This window comes from Danaus plexippus, chromosome 23, assembly GCF_018135715.1.
Source record: "Danaus plexippus chromosome 23, MEX_DaPlex, whole genome shotgun sequence".
NCBI classification, from domain to species: Eukaryota; Metazoa; Arthropoda; class Insecta; order Lepidoptera; family Nymphalidae; genus Danaus; species Danaus plexippus.
Genome location: NC_083551.1, coordinates 6,113,970 through 6,137,926, shown reverse-complemented (window position 1 = coordinate 6,137,926; position 23,957 = coordinate 6,113,970). Strand labels below are relative to the sequence as shown.

The 23,957-nt window shown below is 32.2% G+C and overlaps 2 protein-coding genes and 1 long non-coding RNA gene across 3 annotated transcripts; 2 read left to right on the top strand and 1 right to left on the bottom strand.

Annotated features, from left to right (window-relative positions):
• Positions 1–655: 655 nt before the first annotated feature.
• Positions 656–20,436, top strand: LOC116774866 (uncharacterized). The gene is made up of 10 exons (XM_032667646.2): positions 656–883; positions 4,561–4,846; positions 12,459–12,661; positions 13,822–13,949; positions 14,123–14,373; positions 18,308–18,466; positions 18,770–18,902; positions 19,356–19,538; positions 19,795–19,930; positions 20,300–20,436. The coding sequence occupies exons 2-10, from the start codon at positions 4,602–4,604 to the stop codon at positions 20,434–20,436; spliced, it is 1,575 nt and encodes a 524-aa protein (XP_032523537.1). The 5' UTR covers positions 656–883; positions 4,561–4,601.
• LOC116774868 (uncharacterized) lies at positions 19,366–23,928 on the bottom strand. The gene is made up of 3 exons (XR_009753069.1): positions 23,647–23,928; positions 19,770–20,690; positions 19,366–19,505 (listed from the first exon to the last, which is right to left on the bottom strand). It is a non-coding gene; the product is annotated as an uncharacterized LOC116774868 (long non-coding RNA).
• LOC116774867 (uncharacterized) lies at positions 21,821–22,847 on the top strand. Its single transcript, XM_032667647.2, has one exon. It carries the CDS (start codon positions 21,892–21,894, stop codon positions 22,633–22,635), a length of 744 nt encoding a protein of 247 aa, XP_032523538.2. The 5' UTR covers positions 21,821–21,891; the 3' UTR covers positions 22,636–22,847.
• Positions 23,929–23,957: the final 29 nt, after the last annotated feature.

Sequence of the window (23,957 nt, the reverse complement as noted above, 5' to 3'; positions counted from 1 at the left end):
TTCTATCACATTGATGGAATACACGTTTATAATAATTCAGTAACAGGATTATTATCAAAATGTAATTATATACAGAAAGAATATTAATTTATAAAAATATATACATTTAAAATCAACTTTACGACATTTTAATTTAGCACAATGAATTATATTTAGAGGAATTACGTCTCATAAAATGATTGTAAAGTTTTTGTTAGTAAAAAGTGCATGAACTATGGAACGGGTCATAAAAAGTAATGTTATGTTACATAACATAGACCTTAGGTGACCTTTGACCGCTCAGTGAATCACTCGCCGGGAATCGAACCTCAGACACCACCTGATTGGAGCGGCCACCTGCTTTAAAGACAACGTTATCCAACAACGATTCAACTTAAATATACAATATTATAAACACTTTTGTTATGACTGAAAATGTTTTTACTTCTTTGTCATGCGTCTAAACATTGATTCAGGTTTTTGTTTAAAGTTGTAAATTCATGCATAAAACAATATGCAAACATTAAGAGAAGCTTTTGCTTGTTGAGATAATCATGTGAACTAATAAAATAATTACTATTTCATTCACATGTTTGAGATCGAAATATGAGTGATGTATTTTTTTTTATATTAATATTTTTTTTCAGTAACACAACTATTAATTTTATTATAATTTATTACTGTCACTGTTCTGCATGTGACTGTCGTGTTCCGGAAGCTTTCTTCCCAGTTGCAGTCACTCCTCACTCCTCAATCGTCACATTCCTCATTCAGTGCGAGACACTCGGCGATACTTGACGTACGGCGGACACATATTGTACAGCGTATTGTTACCCGTTCGTGTCGACTGTAGTATCGTCTGTGTGTGTTGTGTTTGTGTTACAGGATTTGTTTTGTTATTTTGGTGAGTTCTTTATGATTAAGGATTCTTAATAAGTTTTTTTTTCCAAAAAATAAATATTTTTTGTACAACTTTTAACATTGAGATATAAATAATATAAAAATATTAAAGTTATTCACAAAAGATTAATGATTCAATGAAAGTTGTAAATTAAAAAGCTCGTAGAAAGTGCGTCGACCTCCGGGCCCGCAGGTCTGTGGACCTGTGGGGCCCTGGACTAATAGGTTTGTAGACCTGTGGATCCTGTGGTGGAACCTTAGGCACGGACCGGTCCATGATCACAATTCAATCAATTGTTAATACAATACTTCTAGTAAAAAATATATTTTTTCGTTTGTGTATAAATTTAGTATTGCTTCGAAAAATTTACTTAAAGACATGTCATTAAAGATATAATGATTCTTATTGTAATTATAATTTTCTTCATTAAAATTACTAAAGACTATTTCAACCATGACACGTTGTAGAGTCAAAATTATTTACAATAACATTATTTAATAGATTGCTTTTAATGATAAAAGTATTGTTTGTTTTTCGGGAAACAACGACGGAATTGTATTAATTTTATGGGGCAAATATCTTTGACATTAAATTGTAATGTCAGTTAGTCTATTTAACATTTAAACATATCTTTTCTCTATAGCGTTACACGAGTCTCTATACTAATGGTCTCCTCTCAGACTGGCACTGAGAACCCGACACGTCTTTTGTGAACTAAACTTTCGTGTCGCTAACTAACAACTAGTTTGTTATCAGGAACATGAATATTAATAAAGCACATTAAAAATTAAAATTTAAAAGTGAAATTTTCATCTTATCTCTATTTCACTACACTTTACTATATTAATTATAAAATTACTTATCAGATGAAGGTGAGCGAAGTCCGTCATTTTGTATGTCTTTTAAAATTAAAGAAACTTCTTTTTTTTGTATAAAAAATAGAATAGAATTAAATCGTATAATACATTTGTTTCTATCTAATTGCAATATAAAATCTGTTATTATTTGACAATAATGGCGTCATGTCAATGAACTTGTTTTGTAGCCGGAGTCCGTGACGATCGTCTCAATACACTAAATGATTTTAAACCGTCATTGAATATAACAACTGTTATATAAAAAAATTGTTCATTTTTTCTTCGCAGACGGAGTCGCGGGTAATAAATAGTAATAAGTAGTTCCACTGACCTTCACATTAAACTAACATAACTCATGATATTGTACATTATTAATTTCGCTTTTACAATAAAGTTAATGAATTTCTTCCGAATGTCTTCGCATCCATTAATATTGAATTTATTAATATTTTAAATATATCATATTAATGTGCTAGTGCAGTAATATATTCCTCGCTTGTCCTGGTTCCCGCTCAGATAACATTTTCTAACTATTTATAATAATCAACATACGACTACACTACAAGCGACCTAGGAATGCCGACGTTCTCTAGTCTCTACTATGAAAGTCGCTTGTTCTACTATTTTATTTTAAATAATGATTTCATTTTATTCATATTTCAATTTAAATTCAATCTTTGTGATATTTTGTTCATGCAATTAATTTACATTTGACCAATTCAACTATGAATATTATTCTGAATGTGCTTTTGTTTTTATAAGTAGTAAATTATTTCAATAATTGATATGTTCGAGTGGAAGGTTTTGGTCTAACTCAGCGGAGTATAAATCTTCTCAGGAAAAGTGATCTCGATTCTAATAAAAGTTTTAAACTGTTGGAGTCGCAGATGTTTTAAACTTATCTTTTATCATTCATTATCAACTGTCTTTGGTTTGTAACAGCTGACACTACAGATGTCACTAGGCTGCAGATTATTTTACAAGTTTTAATCAAACACCAATTTCTTGTCACAAAACAAAGCAAAATGAAAATAATATTTTTCGGCTTTATTTTTGTAAAAAAGATCTCATCTCATTAGATCTCATTACGTGAAACAAAGCTAAATTATTTCTTAAGGACATCATACAATCTTTAAGTTCCGTAACTTATCTAAGTGATACAATCTCATTTGATATTTATAACATATGGACGTACATACATAACACGATAAATATATATTATTTTATTACAACGTACGATCCTAGTGCGAGTATAGCGAGCTAATGTATTGTGTTGGAAAATCTTGTTCTGTCTCATTTCTGCCGATGTTTTCTTTATTCGTATTGTAATATTAATTTTTATGATAAGAACATCACAAGTAAGTCTTTAGTGAGCACGTCACTTAACATCACCAGTTTCGGTGGGTGAAAGGTGTGACGTAATATTAAATCTTTGGGATTCTTATGTCTTATTGAAGATTTTGTTTAATTGCTTTTTGTTTTGGCGCTTATTAATTCAACATTCGATATTATAAACATGAATTTAGTTGGGAAACGGCTTATTCATAAAAATTATATACGATTGTATTATACTACATGAAATAAAATATGTGTCAATGTCATTCACTTCAGAAAATAATTTACATTAATAGCGTTATATGTAAAAATGTCTATTAGTAGGACAACGAGAAAATACGTCAAAAATCTACAAAATAAAATATGATTCGTCATATGTCTGTTTGAAAACTATTGTCATATTTTTTAAGTGCCTCTTGAACAGTGAGAGACGTAGCCCGTTACTGATCTTAATGACAGTCGCTCAGATCAAGAGATGTCACTTTTTATTAAGTTAACAGTATCAATAATAACGTCGGATGCAAATTATTGCGTGTGAGATATCACGTTTTTAGTATTATAAATAATTTAAATATTCAACTTATATATCTTTCCACGAAACTTTTTTCAATTTTATTTAAATTTAGTCAATTTAAGACACATTCCTATTAAGATCTATTCTATTAACATTATAAGTATATTGCAGGATATATTTATATGTTTCTGTTTCTGTAGAACAAAAGTTACAGCACGTGTTGTAACATTCACAGTGTTTTACCATAATGTAAATTATTCATCAGACTTAGCAGTGTCTAAATGTTTAAAAAACTGTAGATAAATATCGTTCCAGTAGCTTGTTTGTCAAACGCAGATAATTTGTTTTAATACTTAATGATTCTGTCATTATAATCGGTTATCTTATATAATGATAAAAATATGCCATTGCATCCAATTCCTCCTTGGTATAACCTAAACCGATCTTCGCATATTATATCTAAACCCCAATAATATGAGTCCAATCATTTTTGATGACTTTTAATATTATTAACTGAATAAATTGATGTTATTAATAAATAATGTTATATATTTTTCGTTCCATAACCACATACTAGTGCGGCGAACATTCTTTGATTCAACTTAATGTCATTTTTTGCTGTTACATTGAATCAATATTGTAATAATCGCGACACCAAAAAACTTTAATGACTCTCATCTCCCGTTAGAGAGACGTGTGTCATGGTAACGGAGACACAACACAAACTAACTGTCCATATGAGAAATATCACAGAGGATCGATATTATCATCTCATCGTAGTTAGTTGACTAGTTGATTCCCGCGACCTTCCTATCTATTTTAAAATACTTGCAAAATCTTTAAGTTTCATGACTTGTAATCTTTAGTAAAATTTAAGAACGTGGTTTGGAATTGAGGTCTTCTGTGGACATACATAGTATAGACGATTGAATTAAGTGAGTAATCTTGAAGCATATTATTTCGTATTGTTACAGAATCTAACGTTAAAACATGGGCTAACTGTTGAGACCCTAAAATGAACGAGAGCCGAGAAAGGATAAGACGAGAGAGAGAGAGGGAGAAGAACACTTACACATCTCCTCGCCTCGCGTTACGAAGAGTCTTATTGTTGGCGGAGGGTCGCCAGTTCAGAGAAGCGGCGGCCATTTTGTCCAGACTGGGACCAGGAGTCCTCCAGAGTGTGGCCGGTGAACTACCAGTGGACCTGTTGGTAGAAGCACTACCCCACTCTTCACATCTCCTGGAGACACTTTTAAACAGGTAAGCATCAAACTGATACTAAATAAAACTAACCGTCCTCTCAACAAAACAACTGAGTTTTTATTTGATTGGTATTAGCAAAATTATGATTCGGGCAATTAGCGTTCTAAGTATATTATTTTAAGCGACTAAACAGGTTTAGTTGACATAATAACAGTTTTCTATACTGCACTTAAGAAATTTTTATCTGGTCGTGTCAGGGCGTGATAGCTCAATTGGTTGGTTGGACGTAATATCCCGGAAGTCGAAGGTTCGAAGTAAAAGCTTAACTGAATAAATGGTTTATCGTATGTTATTTGGAACCTCCACCATTAAGGCGCCGTGTTCTCCGAGTGAAGTGTAATCATTTAACCTGCAATAAATATCATAACAGTAGATTTTTCATATTTAATGAGTGAACCGTGTGAAGACCGTTCAACATCAGTGTTTTAACCAACTATATTATGAGCGACTTACAAAGTTCCCAGAGAGATAGTTTCAGTACATTAACCTTTTAATGACCTACCGGCGGTTTGTTACATTAATTGACTGCAGCTTTACTTGAAACAGACTGATTTAGATAGTAAGTAAGACATTTCATACCAAAACAACTTCTTTATATTAACTGGAATCATTTCGTAGAATATGTTTTATTGTTTCTGTCTGGATCTCTTTTAGTTGTAAGTTCTTTTAGTATTACTTATATAACTCTTATACTCGCGGTGGATATATTTTTACTCCGGTGATGATGGCATACCAGAGGAGATGTTTATGAGTTAGTTTTATTTTATCTAATTGTTTTTTTTTTGGATACTCCATTTTCAAAACAGGTTGCCCCTTCCAGAACGACATATAAACTTTGTTATATTTGAGACACATTGATTTCATTAACATCTCCGCTTCCCAATTATATAATATTAGATGAGATTTATTTAAACTAGTTACGATGTACATTAACGCAGGCCTATAAATGAGAAACGGGAAACGCTTCGTGTGTAGTATGACAATGAATACTTGTACTAAGGATACTGCTATTAAGAACTTCATATGTAATTTACCTCAATAAATCTTAACAACTGTAAAGTTACACCTGTCCCTAATAAAGTACAAGGTAATTAGGACTCTAACTGAAGTTAATATAGTTTAAATTGGTTTTATTAAAATGACGTTGGGTGGATGAAAGTAGCGGCCGGTGTCGACTTTCACGTAATTCAATATGGGCATTAATCATTATTATTTATTTATGATATTGAAATGCCCCGCGACTTCCGTCAGAGTTTTTATCTTCCTGTTCATCGACAGACGACAGGACGCTTTGTAGTTGTTAAGACAAGCCGCTCGCTGGTAGTTTTGTCAAACGATATTAAATGACAGATAGCTAAAACAACCTTATCTCTCGTTCGTTACATTCATTCAGGTGTTGTTCAAAAGTTCCGTTATAAATTTCTACGATAGGGGACTTTGTAATCATCTCAGCTCCCAAAAAAGTAGAACCTGTGTTTTTTATTGTTTGTTAGAAAAACATATAATATTTGTAGCCCGTTTAGGAGATCTCCTCATCAAAACCCAACGTAACCCATCAGAAGGAAACGGTGTTTTTTAAGAGATTGTTTTATTTGTTGAAGGTGGTTTAAGAGTTATTTGTTTGGCGTGTCTTGTCTTGTCACTTTGCAAACGTTATGTAACCTGTGAAGTGTCTACTTCAATATTTGTATTATTTGTTAATATTTGAGTATAATATTGATGTCATTGTAGAGAAATAGAAAGTAACTAACATTACGAAAACATGCGAGAAGATGAAACGATCCATTCGATCAGTATGTTTGAAAAAAATAATAATAATTTTATCGACATTTCTACTGTAGTCAGTTTTATAGATCAAATTTTTCTTGATATAAGCCGTTGTATATAATAATTAAATAAAAACAGTGCGTAATAAGTAGCAAATGACTTCAAACTAACAGTATGTAGTTATCCTGTATTAATTACAACACGTATTTTGTAAATTCAATTTACCAATTAATATTTATGTACAAATAAGGTCATCGACATCTGACCGTCATCTGAGAACGTGATGTTTGTATTAAAGGAATCTCAAAACGTGATCATTTGTTACTAAAATGATAAGAAAACCTGTCCTCATAATATTAAACAGAATTTAAAATCTTCACTTCCAGAAAAGTTCTCAAACGATTGTTCGTTGACAAAATATTATACACTTATATCTAGAGTAAAGTCAGAAACGAATAGATACAGCTGAAAATTAATGAAACTAACTGAACCGAACGAGTGCGACTCATTATCAAAGTTACATGATGTACGGCCTCGTCACAACTCACAAGGGCTCGGGAGAAAGTGATCAGCTTCAGATAATTCCAAAATACTCGTTTCGGTAGGAAAGTCGGATGCTTGACCTGTTCCGATGTATCAATAACAGTCACGTTACACAACGAATACTCGAGAGTCGAGATTGTTCTTACTCAAATACTTACTTTGATGTTCAAAACTAGAATGAGTAGAATTTTAACTATTATATCGACAAATAGTTCTTTAAGCAGCGTGTGTTTTGTACTGATATTATATTTTGCAGTATGTTTCATAATAATTTCAATGCAGTAGTTATACTTTTATAATTAACAAGCCTTTATATATTACATTTTATGTATTCCCATGGAAATACGTTAAAAGATAAAAACAAATGTAATTTTTTTCTACATGATTGTCGCTAAAAGGTGTATCTACGAGTGGCTTTCTCTATTTATGAGACGAGTAAAGTCACATAACCATATACGTATGCAAATAAAAAATATCCCCCAGTATTTCCCATCGCATATTAATTGTATAAAGTGTATGATGAAACTGTTTCTCTTCCATTGTCAATTGAATTAATAAGTTTTTATTTAGTGAGGAGCGCGGTGTGTTATTGTTGCGTCGAGATGTTTTCTAGAAATGTATGAATGGGTGGGACGTTATGAGATAACAGTAAATAATCATTTTTTTGGGAAATTTGAATTAAATTTCGTAATAATCACCTTAAATTTAGAATATAATGTAAGCTTTATATATCATTTTGCTTCCAGTCATATTTATTGTTATTCTTAGGTTATGGGATTTATCCACAAAAACAAACGTTACTTTCAGCGATCAAATTATATTGATTAAGAGAAAACGTATTGACAAGAACACAGAGTTAACAAAAAGTGACATCACACAAGTCGTGATGTGAATGTTAGTTCAAAATTGACAGCGACAGTGACAGTGGCGCCAAATTTAAATTTTCAAGTTTCTTTTATTAATTCTAATACTCCCACTAAAATTTAACTTTATTCTTTACACAATATTTCAAAATTCTCAAAAAAAATATATAAACTTAACCAAATATCTGATCTCTCAGATAAACAAATATTTGGGTTGATAGGGCTTTTGTCAAAATATCTGCTAATTGCTCTTTACTTGAAACATAATTAATTTTGATTAAACCCAATTCAACCTTTTCCCTTATAAAGTTATATTTAACATCTATGTGTTTTGTACGCTTATGATAGACAGGGTTATTAATAAGTCTAATGGCACTTTGATTGTCTACATACAATGTGACACATTTAAAACTATCACCCAAGTCTGCCATAATTTGCTGCAACCATAAAATTTCTTTTGCAGATTCAGAGGCTGCTACAAATTCTGCCTCAGTTGTGGAGAGAGCAACGGTCTTTTGTTTTTGACTAGACCATGTTATTGGTCCACCATTCATTTTAAAAATATAACCCGTTGTAGATTTACGAGTATCTACATCACTAGCAAAATCAGAGTCTGAATATCCAATCAGATCACTGCTTTCTCCATATTTTATACATAAATCTATGGTGTTAATAAGGTATCTAATTATACGTTTAACAGCATTTACATGTTGTTGACTAGGATTGTTTACATATCGGCTTAATACATTCACTGAAAAGGAAATATCAGGTCTAGAAACAGAGCTCAAAAATAGCAGGCAACCTATAGCCTCCCGATAAGGAAAGTTAACAACATTCTCATCTAGATTCTTTGTGATAATAACATTTACATCTGCTGGCGTACTGGCAGCATTTGCAGTACTCATACAAAATTTATCAATAATTTCCTTTATATAATTTCTCTGATAAATACAAATACAGTTATTTTTTCGTTCAATTTCCATTCCCACAAAATATTTTAAATTTAATTCTTTAATTTTAAAAGCTTTGTTTAAGTACTCTATTATTTCTTTAATAAGTTGTTTACTTGAGGATATTACAAGGGCATCATCAACATATATTATTAAGAATACTTTTATTTTATCAAAAGTGCCAACATAAACACAATTGTCAGCCTGAGACTGTATAAAACCATATTTCTTTAGGAAATCAGTAAATCTTTTGTTCCAGCATCTAGATGCTTGTTTAAGACCGTATAAAGACTTATTCAATTTCAACACAAAATCATTCTTAACAGATACACCCTTAGGAAACTCAATAAAAATATCTTCCTCAAGAAACCCATTGAGAAATGCAGTTTTAACATCAAACTGTTGAATTTCTAAATTATATTTAGCTGCAATAGAAAGAATAATTCTTATTGAATCATATCTAGTTGTTGGTGAAAATATTTCTTGATAATCAACATCTTTTATCTGATTATAACCACGTGCACACAAACGAGCTTTATAACGAATAACTTTATTATTTTCATTCTTCTTAACAGTAAAGACCCATTTCGTAGTAAGGGTTCGTTGACCACATCTTTTCACCATAGTCCAAGTATTATTAACTTTCAATGCAGATAGTTCTTCTTTGATAGCTTCTGACCATTTATCTTTCTGAGGACTTCTTATTGCTTCTTCATATGATTGAGGTATTGACAATTCTATAAGATTGGCTTCAAAACGCCTATTACGCCTTGGTCTCAAGTTGATACTTCGTGATTCTATGTCACTCAATTCTTGAGATGGTTCATATACTGGATCGTCACTATTGCAACTCAACAAACTATCTTCATTCTCAGATGATGGTATTTCAGTTACACTATCATCTACATTTTCTGACTCAGGAATTTCTGTCTCCTGGCTTACAGGTATATCATTATCAATTATACATATTTCTGCAATGTTCTTTCTAGTTTCTGGCACTTGCTGTTCATCAAAGATGACATTTCTTGATATTTTTATCTTCTTGTTATTTAAGTTGTACATCCTATAATTGGTATTATCATACCCAACTAAAATCATCTTCTCACTCTTCTTATCTAATTTTTTTCTCAACTGATCTGGAATGTGAACATAACCAACACTTCCAAACACCTTCAAATGACCTATCTGAGGTTTTATACCATTCCATAATTCAAAAGGTGTCTTATTAGGGCACTGGCTAGAAGAAGTCCTGTTTAATATATAAACTGCACAATTAACAGCTTCAGCCCATAAATCAAGGGATACATCTTTGGCATACAACATTGAACGTGCACTTTCTACTATAGTTCTTTGTTCCCTCTCAGCACGGCCATTCTGTTCTGGGGTATAGGGTGCTGTACGCTCATGAACTATCCCCTCTCTATCCAGATACTCCTGAAATATCTTGTTGACATACTCTTTCCCATTGTCAGTATGTAACACTCTAACATTATGCATGTATTGATTTTTAATAATAGCATTGTATTTCTTGAAAACTTCCATGACTTCATTTTTATTCTTAATGAAATATACATGCCTGTAACTTGTGGCTGCATCTTTAAATAATACAAAATATTTCATACCTTGTATTGATTCATGACTCATTGGTCCACATACATCACTATATACTAGATCTCCTGGCTGTAATTTTCCTCGTACAGATTTATGAAATGGCAGTCTACACTGTTTGCCATATGCACATGCTTCACAAATAAAGTCACTTTGTTCATTGTCTTTGATTTTCAAGCCTTCAACAACACTATTAGAACACATATTTTTAATTTGCTTTAGATTAATATGTCCAAGTCTCTCATGCCACATTTTAAGGTCACTTTGGGTATTTTGAACCAGGTTGCAAGTATTTGGAATCACTGTTTTTATATTTAACTCATACAAATTGTTTTCTGTAATTTTAGCAATCATGACTACTTCACTATTTTTGTAAATTAAAGCATTTGTGTCCTTTTTAATGATAGTAAAATTTTTTCTTATTATTGCCCCTTCTGAAAACAAGTTTCTTCGCAGGCTGGGAACATAGAGTACATCACACAATTCACTGTCCTCCCACTGTCCATTGACATATCTCTGAATTAGAATTTTACCAATACCAGACACTTCCACTGATTGTTTATTTCCCAATGTCAATGTTTTCTGACTGCTCTCAAAAATTTCTATAAAGAATTCCTTTCTATAGGTCATATGTGCGGAAGCACCACTATCCAATATCCAAATATCTTCTGGGTTACTTGTGTAATTACTTTCTATATTAAATGCTAACATATCTGCGCCTTCTTGCTGAGGCTTTCTGTACTTGGATTTTCTTGGTGCACGACATTCCTTTGAAAAATGACCACGCTTCCCACAATTATAGCACTCAAACCTATGTTTGCTATTAGTTTTGTTTTGATTTGGACCACTACTACTAGGTTTGTTTTGATTTGAATGTTTTTTCAATCCTTTATTGGCAACAAGAAGAGCTGTCTCTTGTTGTTGTTCATCTTCACATGCCAAACTTGCTTCTTCATCTAACAATCGAGCAGTTAAGTTAATGATTGTTTGTTGTTCTGGATCCATCGACATCCAAGCTTGCCGCAGTGGTCGATACTTGGAAGGTAAAGTACCAAGTATTTTAGTAATGATGGCCATTTCACTGACTTTTTCACCATTTTCATTTAGCTGTTTTGCCAGAGATTCTACTTTTGATATGTGTTGAGCTACACTATCATTTGGAGACATTTTATATTGATAAAATTTTTCATGGATTAACATCTTACATAGTTCACTCTTTTGTTCATATATTGATTCAAGTTTCAACATGATTTCTTTAGCAGTTTCACAATTTTCAATTAATGTGATCTGACTTAAATCCATTGACGAAGTTATGATAAACATCGCCATGCCATCGTTTTTCAACCACTCCGTACTATTTCCTTCTGGTTTCGGTATAGAAATATCAATTCCTTTTGCTTTCAGAGCACACTTAACTTGAAATTTCCACTGTCGAAAGTTATTTCCATCAAATTTTTCCAAATGCATTGACCGCGTGGGATCCATTTTGAGGTTATTCTCTCGGCCACAATGTAACTTTTTCTTTGTCTATATTTCTTCTTCACTTTTATTTCCAGAGTTCGCTGGGCCCATAACCTCTTAGGTTATGGGATTTATCCACAAAAACAAACGTTACTTTCAGCGATCAAATTATATTGATTAAGAGAAAACGTATTGACAAGAACACAGAGTTAACAAAAAGTGACATCACACAAGTCGTGATGTGAATGTTAGTTCAAAATTGACAGCGACAGTGACAGTGGCGCCAAATTTAAATTTTCAAGTTTCTTTTATTAATTCTAATAGTTATGTTAAAGTATCAGTCTTGTGAGCACAGTCTTTTGATATTAAATCCAAATCAGGTTTAGATGTTTAGTTTTGTAAAGATGTATCTTCCAGGTTGATATCTTTGGAGATTACACCACGTCCGGAATTACAATGTGAGACAGTGGCGTGGCGTCTGGTCGGTCTTCTCGGGGGAGATCAAGGTTCTGGTCTTCGAGCGAGGACCGCTCGTCTGGCGTCCGCCCTCGTCCATTACAGTCCTGATGCCAGGGAGGCTGTCGATAACAGGCGAAGGCAGCTGGATGCAGCTGTTCAAGGCAGGTCTATTATAGCAAGGAGGGAGGAGCACATTTGTTTCATTAGAATTAATGCAAGCTGTGAACTTTTATTTGGAAAGAATAAAAGACATTCTATAAACAAAATGTTCTTATTCTTTCCAAATAAAATAACGATTATGTCTTTGTCCAGATATTTCTCTAAACTTAGTTTGATTCAAGGTCCGTTGCGACTTTCTTAACTCACATTGTACAGGACCGATATCTATTGTATGAGTTTCGACGGAGGTGACTTTTATTATTTGTCTATCATAAAAGATCTCACTATTATGATTTGAAACATCAGTTTTTTTAAGTTACACTAATTGGGACCTTTAATTAGAACAAGGTTTCCCTCTAATTGCGGTAAAATTAAAATTTTCCTGTTGTGTTTAAAAAGATTTGATTAAATTGCTCACCGAATATAATCTCAAATGACCTTATTTGGCAGTGTTTTGGAATCTCAATTAGCGCAATTGGAATATTTGAACCTCAAGTGTTGGTTAATGTCCCAAACCTTGAGAAAATGTTAACATTATTTATTGCGTTACTTTATCCGACATACGAAATAATAATGGTCTCATATAACAATAACTGCACAAGTTATTAATAAATGTTTTAATTAACAATGTAGCTTGTCGTAACTAATAAATAAAACATTAACATTTGCAATCAAATCAATAGCAATGATTTTACTCAAAGTTTCAAAATATGATGATGTTTTAAATTATAATGACATTATATTACATTTATCTAATCGTAATAAAATTATATTTCTTTGATTATGGATGTAATCGTTTAACAATGGGTTCGCACATTCTATGTAATTGATATTTTTTCACGTTTAGTTGAAGTTATTTTAAATAAGTTTTTATAAAGCGATAGAAATCAGAAGGAAATCTACGAATTATATCCAGTATTTAGTGTACCATCCGGTTTTTGAGGAAATTATACATTATGTGTGGTTCCACTCGTATGTTTTATTTATATTTTATCTTATGAATCGCCACTGGCCTCGCTCCCAGGATGTAAAATTATTTATCTTGGGGGAAAATAGCTTCATTGTTTTTTTTATGACTCATCTTAATCAACTTTTATTGTCAGAAAGTTTTTATCATAGAAATACAAAACATTTTGTGGAATTAATCTTTTTGTTTGTGCAGGTCTTGGAACCCATGGCCTCACTGCAGATTCCTCGGGGACGTTGATCTCTCTTCACGTCGCTATGAAGAACGAGTTACAGCGACATGTGGAGGTGTACAAGCAGGCGCTTCATAAGCTGGAGGAACTGGTGAGACATATACAATAGTCATTGTATAATACTGAAGCACAAAAATAATAATAGAACTGATTCCAACTGTGAGACGTTTTATCTCTTATATAGACAAATGCAAAATATAAACAATTTATTATGCTTTTTATAAGAAATAAATAGCAAACGTTTATAATGTAAATGTTTGTCAGTCCTCGGTGACGGTCAACCAAGATCCTGCATCGTCATCTCATCAACGTCTGTTGGCGTTGTCCCATGCCGATGTTGAGAGACGTCTCATCGACAATAAGTCACTACTGACCATTGTTGATAAGCCGGCCTTGAAGCAGCTCCCGACCTTGGTCGCCTCCTTATCAGCGAGGGTTGACAGTGATAAGGCGGTCTTAGCTTGTGTCGGACAAATCAAGAGAAGCGACCCCACTTTGGATTTGAGTGACACCAGGTGAGTGTTTTATAACATTATTAACTCAATCTATTCAACCGTCGCAGGAAGATTATGTTTTAGGGTGATTTTTGTTTAAATAATGTTTATGATATTTATCTCCTTATCAGCTTTTTGTTTCTTTCGCAAAATAAAAAGTTTCATATAACGAACGAATGATGCTGATTTTTTATGTTTCAAAAGACATAAAAAATAAAGAACAATATTCAGTTGCAGCATCTTACCAAAGATCGTAATGATATGCTTAACGAATCAAAATAATAACTTTGGAACTCAACATGGGGAAATAAATTTTGACAGCTATGAAATTTCATTCAATTGCATTAGACCTGGTGTTGAAATTATCCATTTAGTATAATAGCGTCATTACAACCAATAATTGATTATTATCTTTATTACCGCTACTTACAAATGATCGTGTGTGACTTCTGACTTTTGAGCTCAAAGTTCTCTTGTATGTTATGTTTTCTCACAGTTATATCGACTAAGAATAACCGATCATGTAATGTTTTAAATTTATTAAATCGTGTGATCAAAAATTACAAGCTATCCTATATATATATATAAGTTAGAAATGTATTCGAGGAGGGCCATCTTTCATTCCGCTAAGGAAAAGCCTTTCGCCTACAATGTATTTTCGTCTAGACCGCCTCCATCCGTTCTGGCTGGTTTGAGTTGAGATTCAGGAAACAACAAACCATTAAAACATTCGTATATATAATACTCTATAATAAATGTCCGTCAAATAGTGGAACTCACGGGATGTTGTAATTATGTTTGAGGAAGAGAACCGCGTCCGCTCTTCTTAACATTGAGTGTTATTACCGTTTAGTTAGTGTCTTAAATAACTTTAGTTTTTTGTCTGACATAGCTGGAGGTCGATTAAATATAGCAACAAGAAAATAATGTGCTTTATTTAACCGTTGTTACAAAGAAGCTCAGACGACGAGACTTTCAATAAATATATCTATTTTACTCGTATGTACCATGTCTGTTTACTAAAGTTGTATCATTTCTCCTTTTTTCACCGTTTTTGATATTCTCAATTTGACTATTTCTAAATATGTATAATAGTTTTTGAAATGAGTTTGATATATTTACTCAAATTGGTCCTTTCAATATCTTATAACAATCGCATGAAATATCCTTGTAAACAAAAATGTTTCCCACAACTACTAGGACTGTTTCATATTTTGACTTCTATCGATAAAATAATTAAAGAAAAGATTGTTTAGAATGTGCTGATTGAAAAGACACGAACAATGCGTCAACACTACTACTCCAAATACGATATTAAGAAGGACTTAATAAATATTTAAAGGGGAATAAAATTATAAATAAAATTTAAATTTGATGATAATGAGAAAATATTTCATATAGATTTTTTAAGAAATTCGGACAAAAAATATTTTTTAACTCTTTAAGGAACTTAAGGTATCCAGTACGATCAATGTCACTTTATATAAGGAAAGTTATACCTTTTTCATTCCTAAATTTTTGCAATTTTATAGTATTCATTGAGAAAAAAGATACCTTCGTATTTTTTGTGATCACGCGAATTGTGCTCAGCGTACAGAAAGCTCTCTTAAATAATATTTTGAAGCCAGTGGCTATAAAGGTATTGATGAGTGAACGTGTCTAATATAAAGAATGATTGATTTCACTCTTGCACAACAACAGACGGACGGCACTTTATACAACATTTATAATATTTATATTCCATAAAGTTATCAATAGTAAAAGCGAGAGATCCCTCCTTCGACACAACAAATTTATTTTTTTATTATGTAATGTATAAATATTTATTTTTTAATTATATGTGATATTGTAAATGTTCATTTAGGTTTATTAATGTTTGTTTCTATACTGTTAAAGACACAAGCTGGGTGTAAAGTGCATTATACGAAGAAATATTTTAAATATAATAAGTAGATATATATCTTTCCAGTAACACGTAAAATTTCCAACATATGATGTAACAGACAAATTTTACGCAGGCAAAGTCGGGAGTTTAATGCAGTTATATAAAAATTAGTGGAAAGAAGTAAGTAAAACAACGAGGAAAGTTCTCTAGTCAGTCACGTAAGATGGGCCAGTAATGGTTATTTATAGCGATGTAATCTATAATTTAGATAGTGCCAGTAAACGATTACATTTAGCAAATTATAGCCTTGCTTGATAGCCGTGTTATAAAAATATTTTTGTTTAACTACAAGCGATACCCGCGAGTCTGTTTAATTGGGATACTAAATGTTGGTTAGGAGAAACATTCATATAATTATGAATATTAATGAAACGTGAATTGTAATGTTTATTACAAAATAAAAAAATCAATTTTTTTTATGAATAATGCAACCGAAGTCACCGTTACTTCACTTGTATGTATGCCTGTCCATTCATTTCACACAAACCTGACAAGTTTATTGCCATTGTTGGGAATTTCTCTCATAAACAGACGAAGCGCGTGAAACTAATTTTATTGTTAAGTCATGAAGTTCGTTTTACTATTTCATTGTGATGTTGCATTCCAGAGGTTAAGTTTGATTCTTAAACGGGCATTAAATTATATGGAACTTATTATCACATACCTTTAGTATTACGACAACCGAGTGACGTTTAAGGAAAGCTTGGGTTGATTGTTAGTTCTTGAGTGAGGTTTTTTGGCCCATACTGTCTTTGTATATACATTTTATGTTTTAATAAGACTTTAACCATGAATGTATCACTGTCTGGTTATACATGAACTTGGATAACTAACATGTTAATTTATTATTCACGTGACTTTCTGTCCACATGCTAACACTTTCTGTATTTTCTAAGTTTTTCTTACATACGAACGAAGATGGTAAGGGAAACCTTGAAGTATTTTTCCAGCAACATTGTAAGAACAGACATTTTCTAACTCAATAACATTCTCATAACGAGTTTTGAATACTGATAGTTTCTTTCGAAAGTAAAGTTTATTTTTAAAAGTTTGCAAGTTTCATTTAGTTTTCACAGGCTTCACAGGCTTCACAACGCGAGGAATGTTCAGAAGCTTCCGAGTTATATCGAATGATTTTGATCGACGTCAAGTGCTTTTAATTTATATTATCTGACGTTTTAAATAATTAATTAAGTATTTTTGTAATATGAATAGATAGTAAGTATATGAGTGGAGTATTGATTGAATTATTTTTGAAAATTTAGAAATATGAGGAATACTACCGGAAAGAAATTATACCTTTCAAACGACAAAATGTTGTCTGTTAACGAAAAATGTTGTCTGAAAAACTCCGCTGATAACTTGATAACGGAAAATTTGTTTGAAATTTAAAATTTTTGTTTAAATATTAACTCTTAAATTTTCTCATTTAAATATCTTTACAGATATTATGAAATGTTCTTGTAAACTGTTCAATTAACTCAAACAACGTAATGCCTCTCGAGTGTGCTCTAGTGATGTAACGACTTTCATTTATAAGAATCATATGAGAAAGATTGTATCACATTACTTTGTTCTCGACTGAGCTTCATTTGACAAAATTAACACTATCATTTCGATTGTTTTAGTTTTATTTAGTTTTTATAGTTCAGTTGCTGCTACTTTATATTGCTTGAAAATAGCAACAGATGTAATCTAAAAACCTTTCACTCCAAACTCACATCTCGCCTTTTTCCGTCGTAAGTAATTTAACTAAGAGCGGATACTAAAAGAACTAAATACAATCACTGGTTAAAGTATTATGTTGAATCTAATATAATTATTAATAATTCATAGTTATTGTCGATGGTTTGCTGTCACGTTCAATACCATTTGGTTTTGTTGCTCGATCGTTAAACTAAATTACTTTAATGAACCATATATAAATGATAGGTAAACACAATATAACCGAAAGATAAGTGGTAAGTTTCTGTTTTGTAGAGATTCGTTAAGTTAATTATTTTTTTCCAGACCGGTGGCTGGTGTACTGATGAATTATTCGAGAGGATGCGCCGCCCTCCTCTCTCAGATGACTGAGGTGTTGGTGGTGAACACTCCTCGCTCCCCGACAGACTCCGCCAGCGACGGCTACCACTCGGACAGTGATGACTCCCACCAACATCCTGATAGGTTTGTATTAAGGTTTTAATAGAATCAGGTGCTATATACCCAGATATCAAGGCGAAATAACTTATAACTAGTTTTTAAAAGACCCCATTGTATAAAAAATATACATGCATATCTTTTGTTAAATAAACTAATAAACATAAAATCTGTTATTATCTAGAACATAATATAACCCATAACGAGTTCACACTTAGATAAAATCATTTCCTGGGTTTCTGCCGCTTGCTGAACTTTCTTTTTCTAAACAGCGTCAATACATATATATCTGATGTTAATCCGTATAACATATCGTTATATATTTTGCAGAAGTAAGTTAGTATCACAGTACGCTGCAGTCTGGTCGCTCGCTGCTGAGGAGGTGCTGCCGGCTCTAGCAGCCTTAGAACCTCTCAAACCGACTCCCAACTTAAAATATAAGATAGTATTCTCCGTTGTTGTTGTGAGTAGTTAGTTTTAAAGTTTATTGATTACTATTAATATTATAAGCGAGACTTGATATGATAAATATGTTGTTCCTGTATACGAGAAAGTAACTGAATGAATTTGAACGACATTCTTGTAATTACAGCAGGACTACGATAAAGCAGTTTTATTTCGAAAAAAGCTATACGAATAGCTGTTTTTTATAGCATATTTTTGTGGTTTTAGACATCATTTCTTTATTTTTTAACTCATTCCAAAGCCCACATGGACATGGACTTGGAGAAAGTATTACAAAAATATTAAATGTCATGTCTTTCAAATTAAATACTTTTGAAGCTACGAATTTTTTATAAAAAAAATCTTTTCGGCAAGGAACTGTAATGCAACCTAAAACATAAAATTCCATCTCCACAACATCTGTTCCCGTTCTTGTAAGTTGTAGTTTTTAAACTGTATATATTCCTTCCAGTTATCTTTCCGTGCTGCCATCAGTCTGCGAGACAAACGCATCAGTGAAGTGAAATCTTTACTCGGATGTGAATCAGACGATACACCGGGCACCTCGGGTTTTGTCGCCGCTGCTATGAGGCTGCTGAGGAACACGGCTGATACCTTCCCTCTGGGAGATGCCGAGAGGACTGTGATTAATCAGGTTAGTGCTATTTTCGAAACTTGGGATGATTTTGATGGACCGTATCGCCTTCCAGGCTAAACGAGACCTCATTTTATCTTATACATACATCGATAGTTTGTTTTAATCTTCAATTGTTATCAGTTAGTGATAAGTAAATTCTAAAAAATCTATTTACTTTTTGTCTGCTTTACGAATTGTGTGCATTAATTATTTAGTTATTATCTGATTGACATGAGGAGTGACCTTGACCTTTCGTTTCGTCTTCATGTATCAGGTGGTGAGTACTCTCCGGGAGTATCCTTGTCTGGAGTCTTGCGGGGCTCTCCATGCACTGGCGGCGGTCGCCTGTCGTGCTGCATGGACCATCAGCCTCCATCCGCCGCTCAGGATAGATACTGACTTCACACCTGGTACATTACATTTTCTGTTTCCGAAAATATTTCACATTAATTTATACAGTACATCAACAAGGACATGTAAATTTTTCTGTGGTAGTTTTTTTTCGTTTAATATTTGGTAGATAATATTAACAAAGTGTTTTATATGGGTGTATGTGATATATGTAATGATACCAATAATGTTCTCAAAACTGTTTACGCAAAATTTTATTTGTAATTTTTTATCTCTAATTACAATAAAATATAATAATCGCATTTCCATTTTATGCTTAAAATTAAAACCGTTGTACATCGATTGTTCGTTATTTAATTATATATGAACACATATTTGTTTGTTACTGCCCCAGGAGCCAATTGCCAAATGTTCAATATATGTTTCAGTGGTCATGAACCCCGAAAAGCACGTTCGTTTCTCTCAGGACAGTCGAGAGCGTCGCTCGGACCTCATCAGATCGTTCGTATGGCCAGCGCTGGTGGATGGAACTCGCTGTGTTTTCAGAGCTATCGTCCTCACTTAGATATAAGACAGAATTATAAGGCGTCCCACTCACATGCAACAGACAAATATAAAAATACAATTATCACGACATTTTACAAACAGAGGTTGGTATTGATGTCTACGTAACCGCTTATATTTAATCTTCCACTTTGGAATATGCGATGTGCCTAATGTTATGATATATATAGCTATAAAATATTTAAGAAACAAATATATATACCTTGTTTGATGTGATGAAATTGAAAACGTAGTCTTTGAAGAATCGTCCGTCACCTTTTAATAAAAAGAAAATACGAATAACCTTCAAAAATGAAGAGATTAGGAATATCAAAACCTTTGGTTAATGTACTTGATTACTGATAGCATTATATTATAATGTTGAATACATATAATATAAATATTATCATTTCAGGATATGCTCTTTAAATCTAGAAATATTTAAATCCTGTTTTAAGACTATTGGACAGTAAAAGAGACTAAAGAATTTGTTTTTAAACATAAAAAAATAAGAAATATTGTAAATAACTAAAAAAAACTTTCGGAAAAAGTAGCTTATAACAAATGTACAAATATCGTAGAACAGTTAACAAAAATGATGATAAATTATGAGATAACTTAAATTCTTTGAAATGTATTTATAAAATTTTAACAAATAGTTTAAGACTTTATATTTAATATAACTTGTAAGTATTCTTCTTTTCCAAATATATAAGAATAGTTCTAACTATTATTGTGTTTTATTTAAATTGATCCAAAAACAAATTCATGAATAATGTTATGACAATTCATTAAGTGTAATGTTTATAAATAACAATAAACTATTTGTATTTAACAACCAGTTTTTAAATAAACCGTCTTTGAATAACGTAAAATATCGCTTAACACGAATGATGAGTTTCGATAGCCACTTGTAATAAATCAACACGAATTTTAATTGAAATCTTATACAAAAATAATTGTCTTGTCTATTGCTTAGATATAAAAGAAATAATATACAAAATACACACATAGGTATGTAGTATAGTTTCTACAATATTATTTATTTGTGTTGTTATTAAGAAACTTATTTTGAGGATAGATAATCAAAAAATTTTTATCGTACCCTCGACATTAGTTACGGTCTCTTTTAAGAACGGAATTAGCGATTTATTTTTTACTCTTTAAAAATCAAATATTATGAAGATGACAAATTAATAACATATTGTTTTTTGAAACAAATAATACACAGATCCGGGTGACTCACGAACAATTTCAATAATAAATATTACAATCAATATTTTTTGCAAAAAATTACAAATTTATTGATATGACTAATAAAATTATCACAAGATAAGATTGTGGGAGATTAGGACAGACAATATAATATATTGTGTCTTGAGGACGACCACAGTTTAAGGAATTCTTTGTTATTTATCAGTTCTTTGTGAGTGTCAAACAAGCAATAGATATATATTAAATAAAGAAGTCTGAAAAAATGAGTTTCCCACCACCAGGACCTCCTCCGCCACCATACTATGGACCTCCAGGATGGCATCCACCGCCTCCACATCACAAGCCGAATCATCCCTATCCTCATCAACCCCCCGGCCAGCTGTCAGGTCACGGTCCAATTCCATATCCTTACTATGTGCCTGGTGCTGTTATGATGCCAGTGCCAATAATGCCACATCCGCCAGAAGGTCAACCCACGTACATAACGAATATCATTTATCAAGGAGAGTCTTCCAACCAGCAGACTTCTGAAGTCCAAATATCTGAAAGTGAAGGAGATTTCAATTGGGTTCCGTCGACTGCGACCACTGCTAGCTCACTGGCAGGAAAAGCTGTAATAGGAGGGCACGAAGGCTGGGACGGAAGTCCATTGTGGGTCATCAGAGCTTGGCACAATGGGGATCAGATTCCCGGCAAATTATCAGTGAGACACAACGCTGCGTCGGTCATGTATAACGGAAAAGAAATTCCCGTTCAGAATATCGAAGTTTTGTGCGCGAAGCCCGATAATCTGCGGTGGGTGCCGTCATCCAATGGATCGGTTCCATCCTCAGCTATTCCTGGAGGGAAAACTTCTAGCGGGGAAACGCTCTACGTCGGAAGAGCAAGACATCAGTTGTCCATAACGCCAGGAAAGGTTCATCCTAGTCACAAAGCATGTTACATAGGTTTTGGTGGTGCCGAGGTGGCACATACTTTATATGATGTTCTCTGCAGAATAAGTTAATATATTCCAACTGGGAAGAATATTTTATATACGGTAATTGAACTCCATTTTCCTGTTGCTGGACAGTATTCATTTTTATATAACCCAAAAAATATGAAATATGATCCTTAACAAAGTCAATTTTGTTTTTGTGTTCCAGTTCCACTTTATCGATAATACACTGAATTGAAACTTATCCGATAAAGATAAGATATTCACTGTAACGATCCATTTTATTACGTCTGTAAATTAAATAAAATGCTTATATAGTAACAATTCTTTTAAGACAAAAATAAAAAAAAGTGAGGAAAAATTTTTCTTGTTTTATTCTTTTTATGAAAAGTTTTGTTTTTTGTAATAATATTTTTAATAGGATTTTTTGCCTTCTCCTTCAAGTATCTCATCTTTGTATCATCTCATCCTGATTCATGAGTTTACTTTTATTAGATGACATCATTTCTTCAATTGCTTTCCGCGACATTATTTGTACCATCTAGAGTCAAAGGAAAATAAACTCTACGACCGTCATTACAAAGTTTCTCTTAATGTATTTAATGAGCAAATGTTTATTTTGGGGTATTTTTTGTACCCCCTTACTTATATCTATGGGTATTCTTATTTCAAAAACTTATAAAGATATTGAGACTAAATTGATTGATTTCATAAGACAACTTTACAATGCCGACACGTAAAAGTAAATGTTGAATCAAAAGGTTCCATGTACTTAATATAAAAAAATAATTCTTTTTCTTTGTTTTAATAAAAAAAATCTTGGTGATTAAAATGAACGCTTTAAATATTTCATGCAAATTTCTTAATTCGTTTGTAATAATCGCCGCTAAAGTTACAAATTCAATATTGAATATTAATTGTTCGCTAGAATTTGGTTGATTGCATTAATTATGATAATAATGGCTGGCGACCTTCAAACTTTTTGATATTTGATTTTCATTCATCTCTAATATTGTTACTTTATTAATGTTGATTTTACAGAAATCACTATTGATTTTTGATAAACAAATAATCACTCACCAACTCCTTCCTTCAGCGTAATTTATACCCTTCAATCTTTCACTTGTAATTAGTCTTATTACTGATTTTCTTTATAAAATTTTGTTTATTCAATAGTCAGAGACGGCTTAACACATCGAATTGATTTTAATTTTAAGTTTCATTTATTAAACAACATTCATAATTCTTTATAGCTCGTCTTATCTCTTACTCTAGTATTGAAAAGTTCTCCGATGCTACTACAGTATTTAAGGAACGTTTGTAGTTTTTAGTTTTTTCTTACTCATGTATAGGACAATACAACAAGAAGTCAAACGTCTCTTAATCACTAT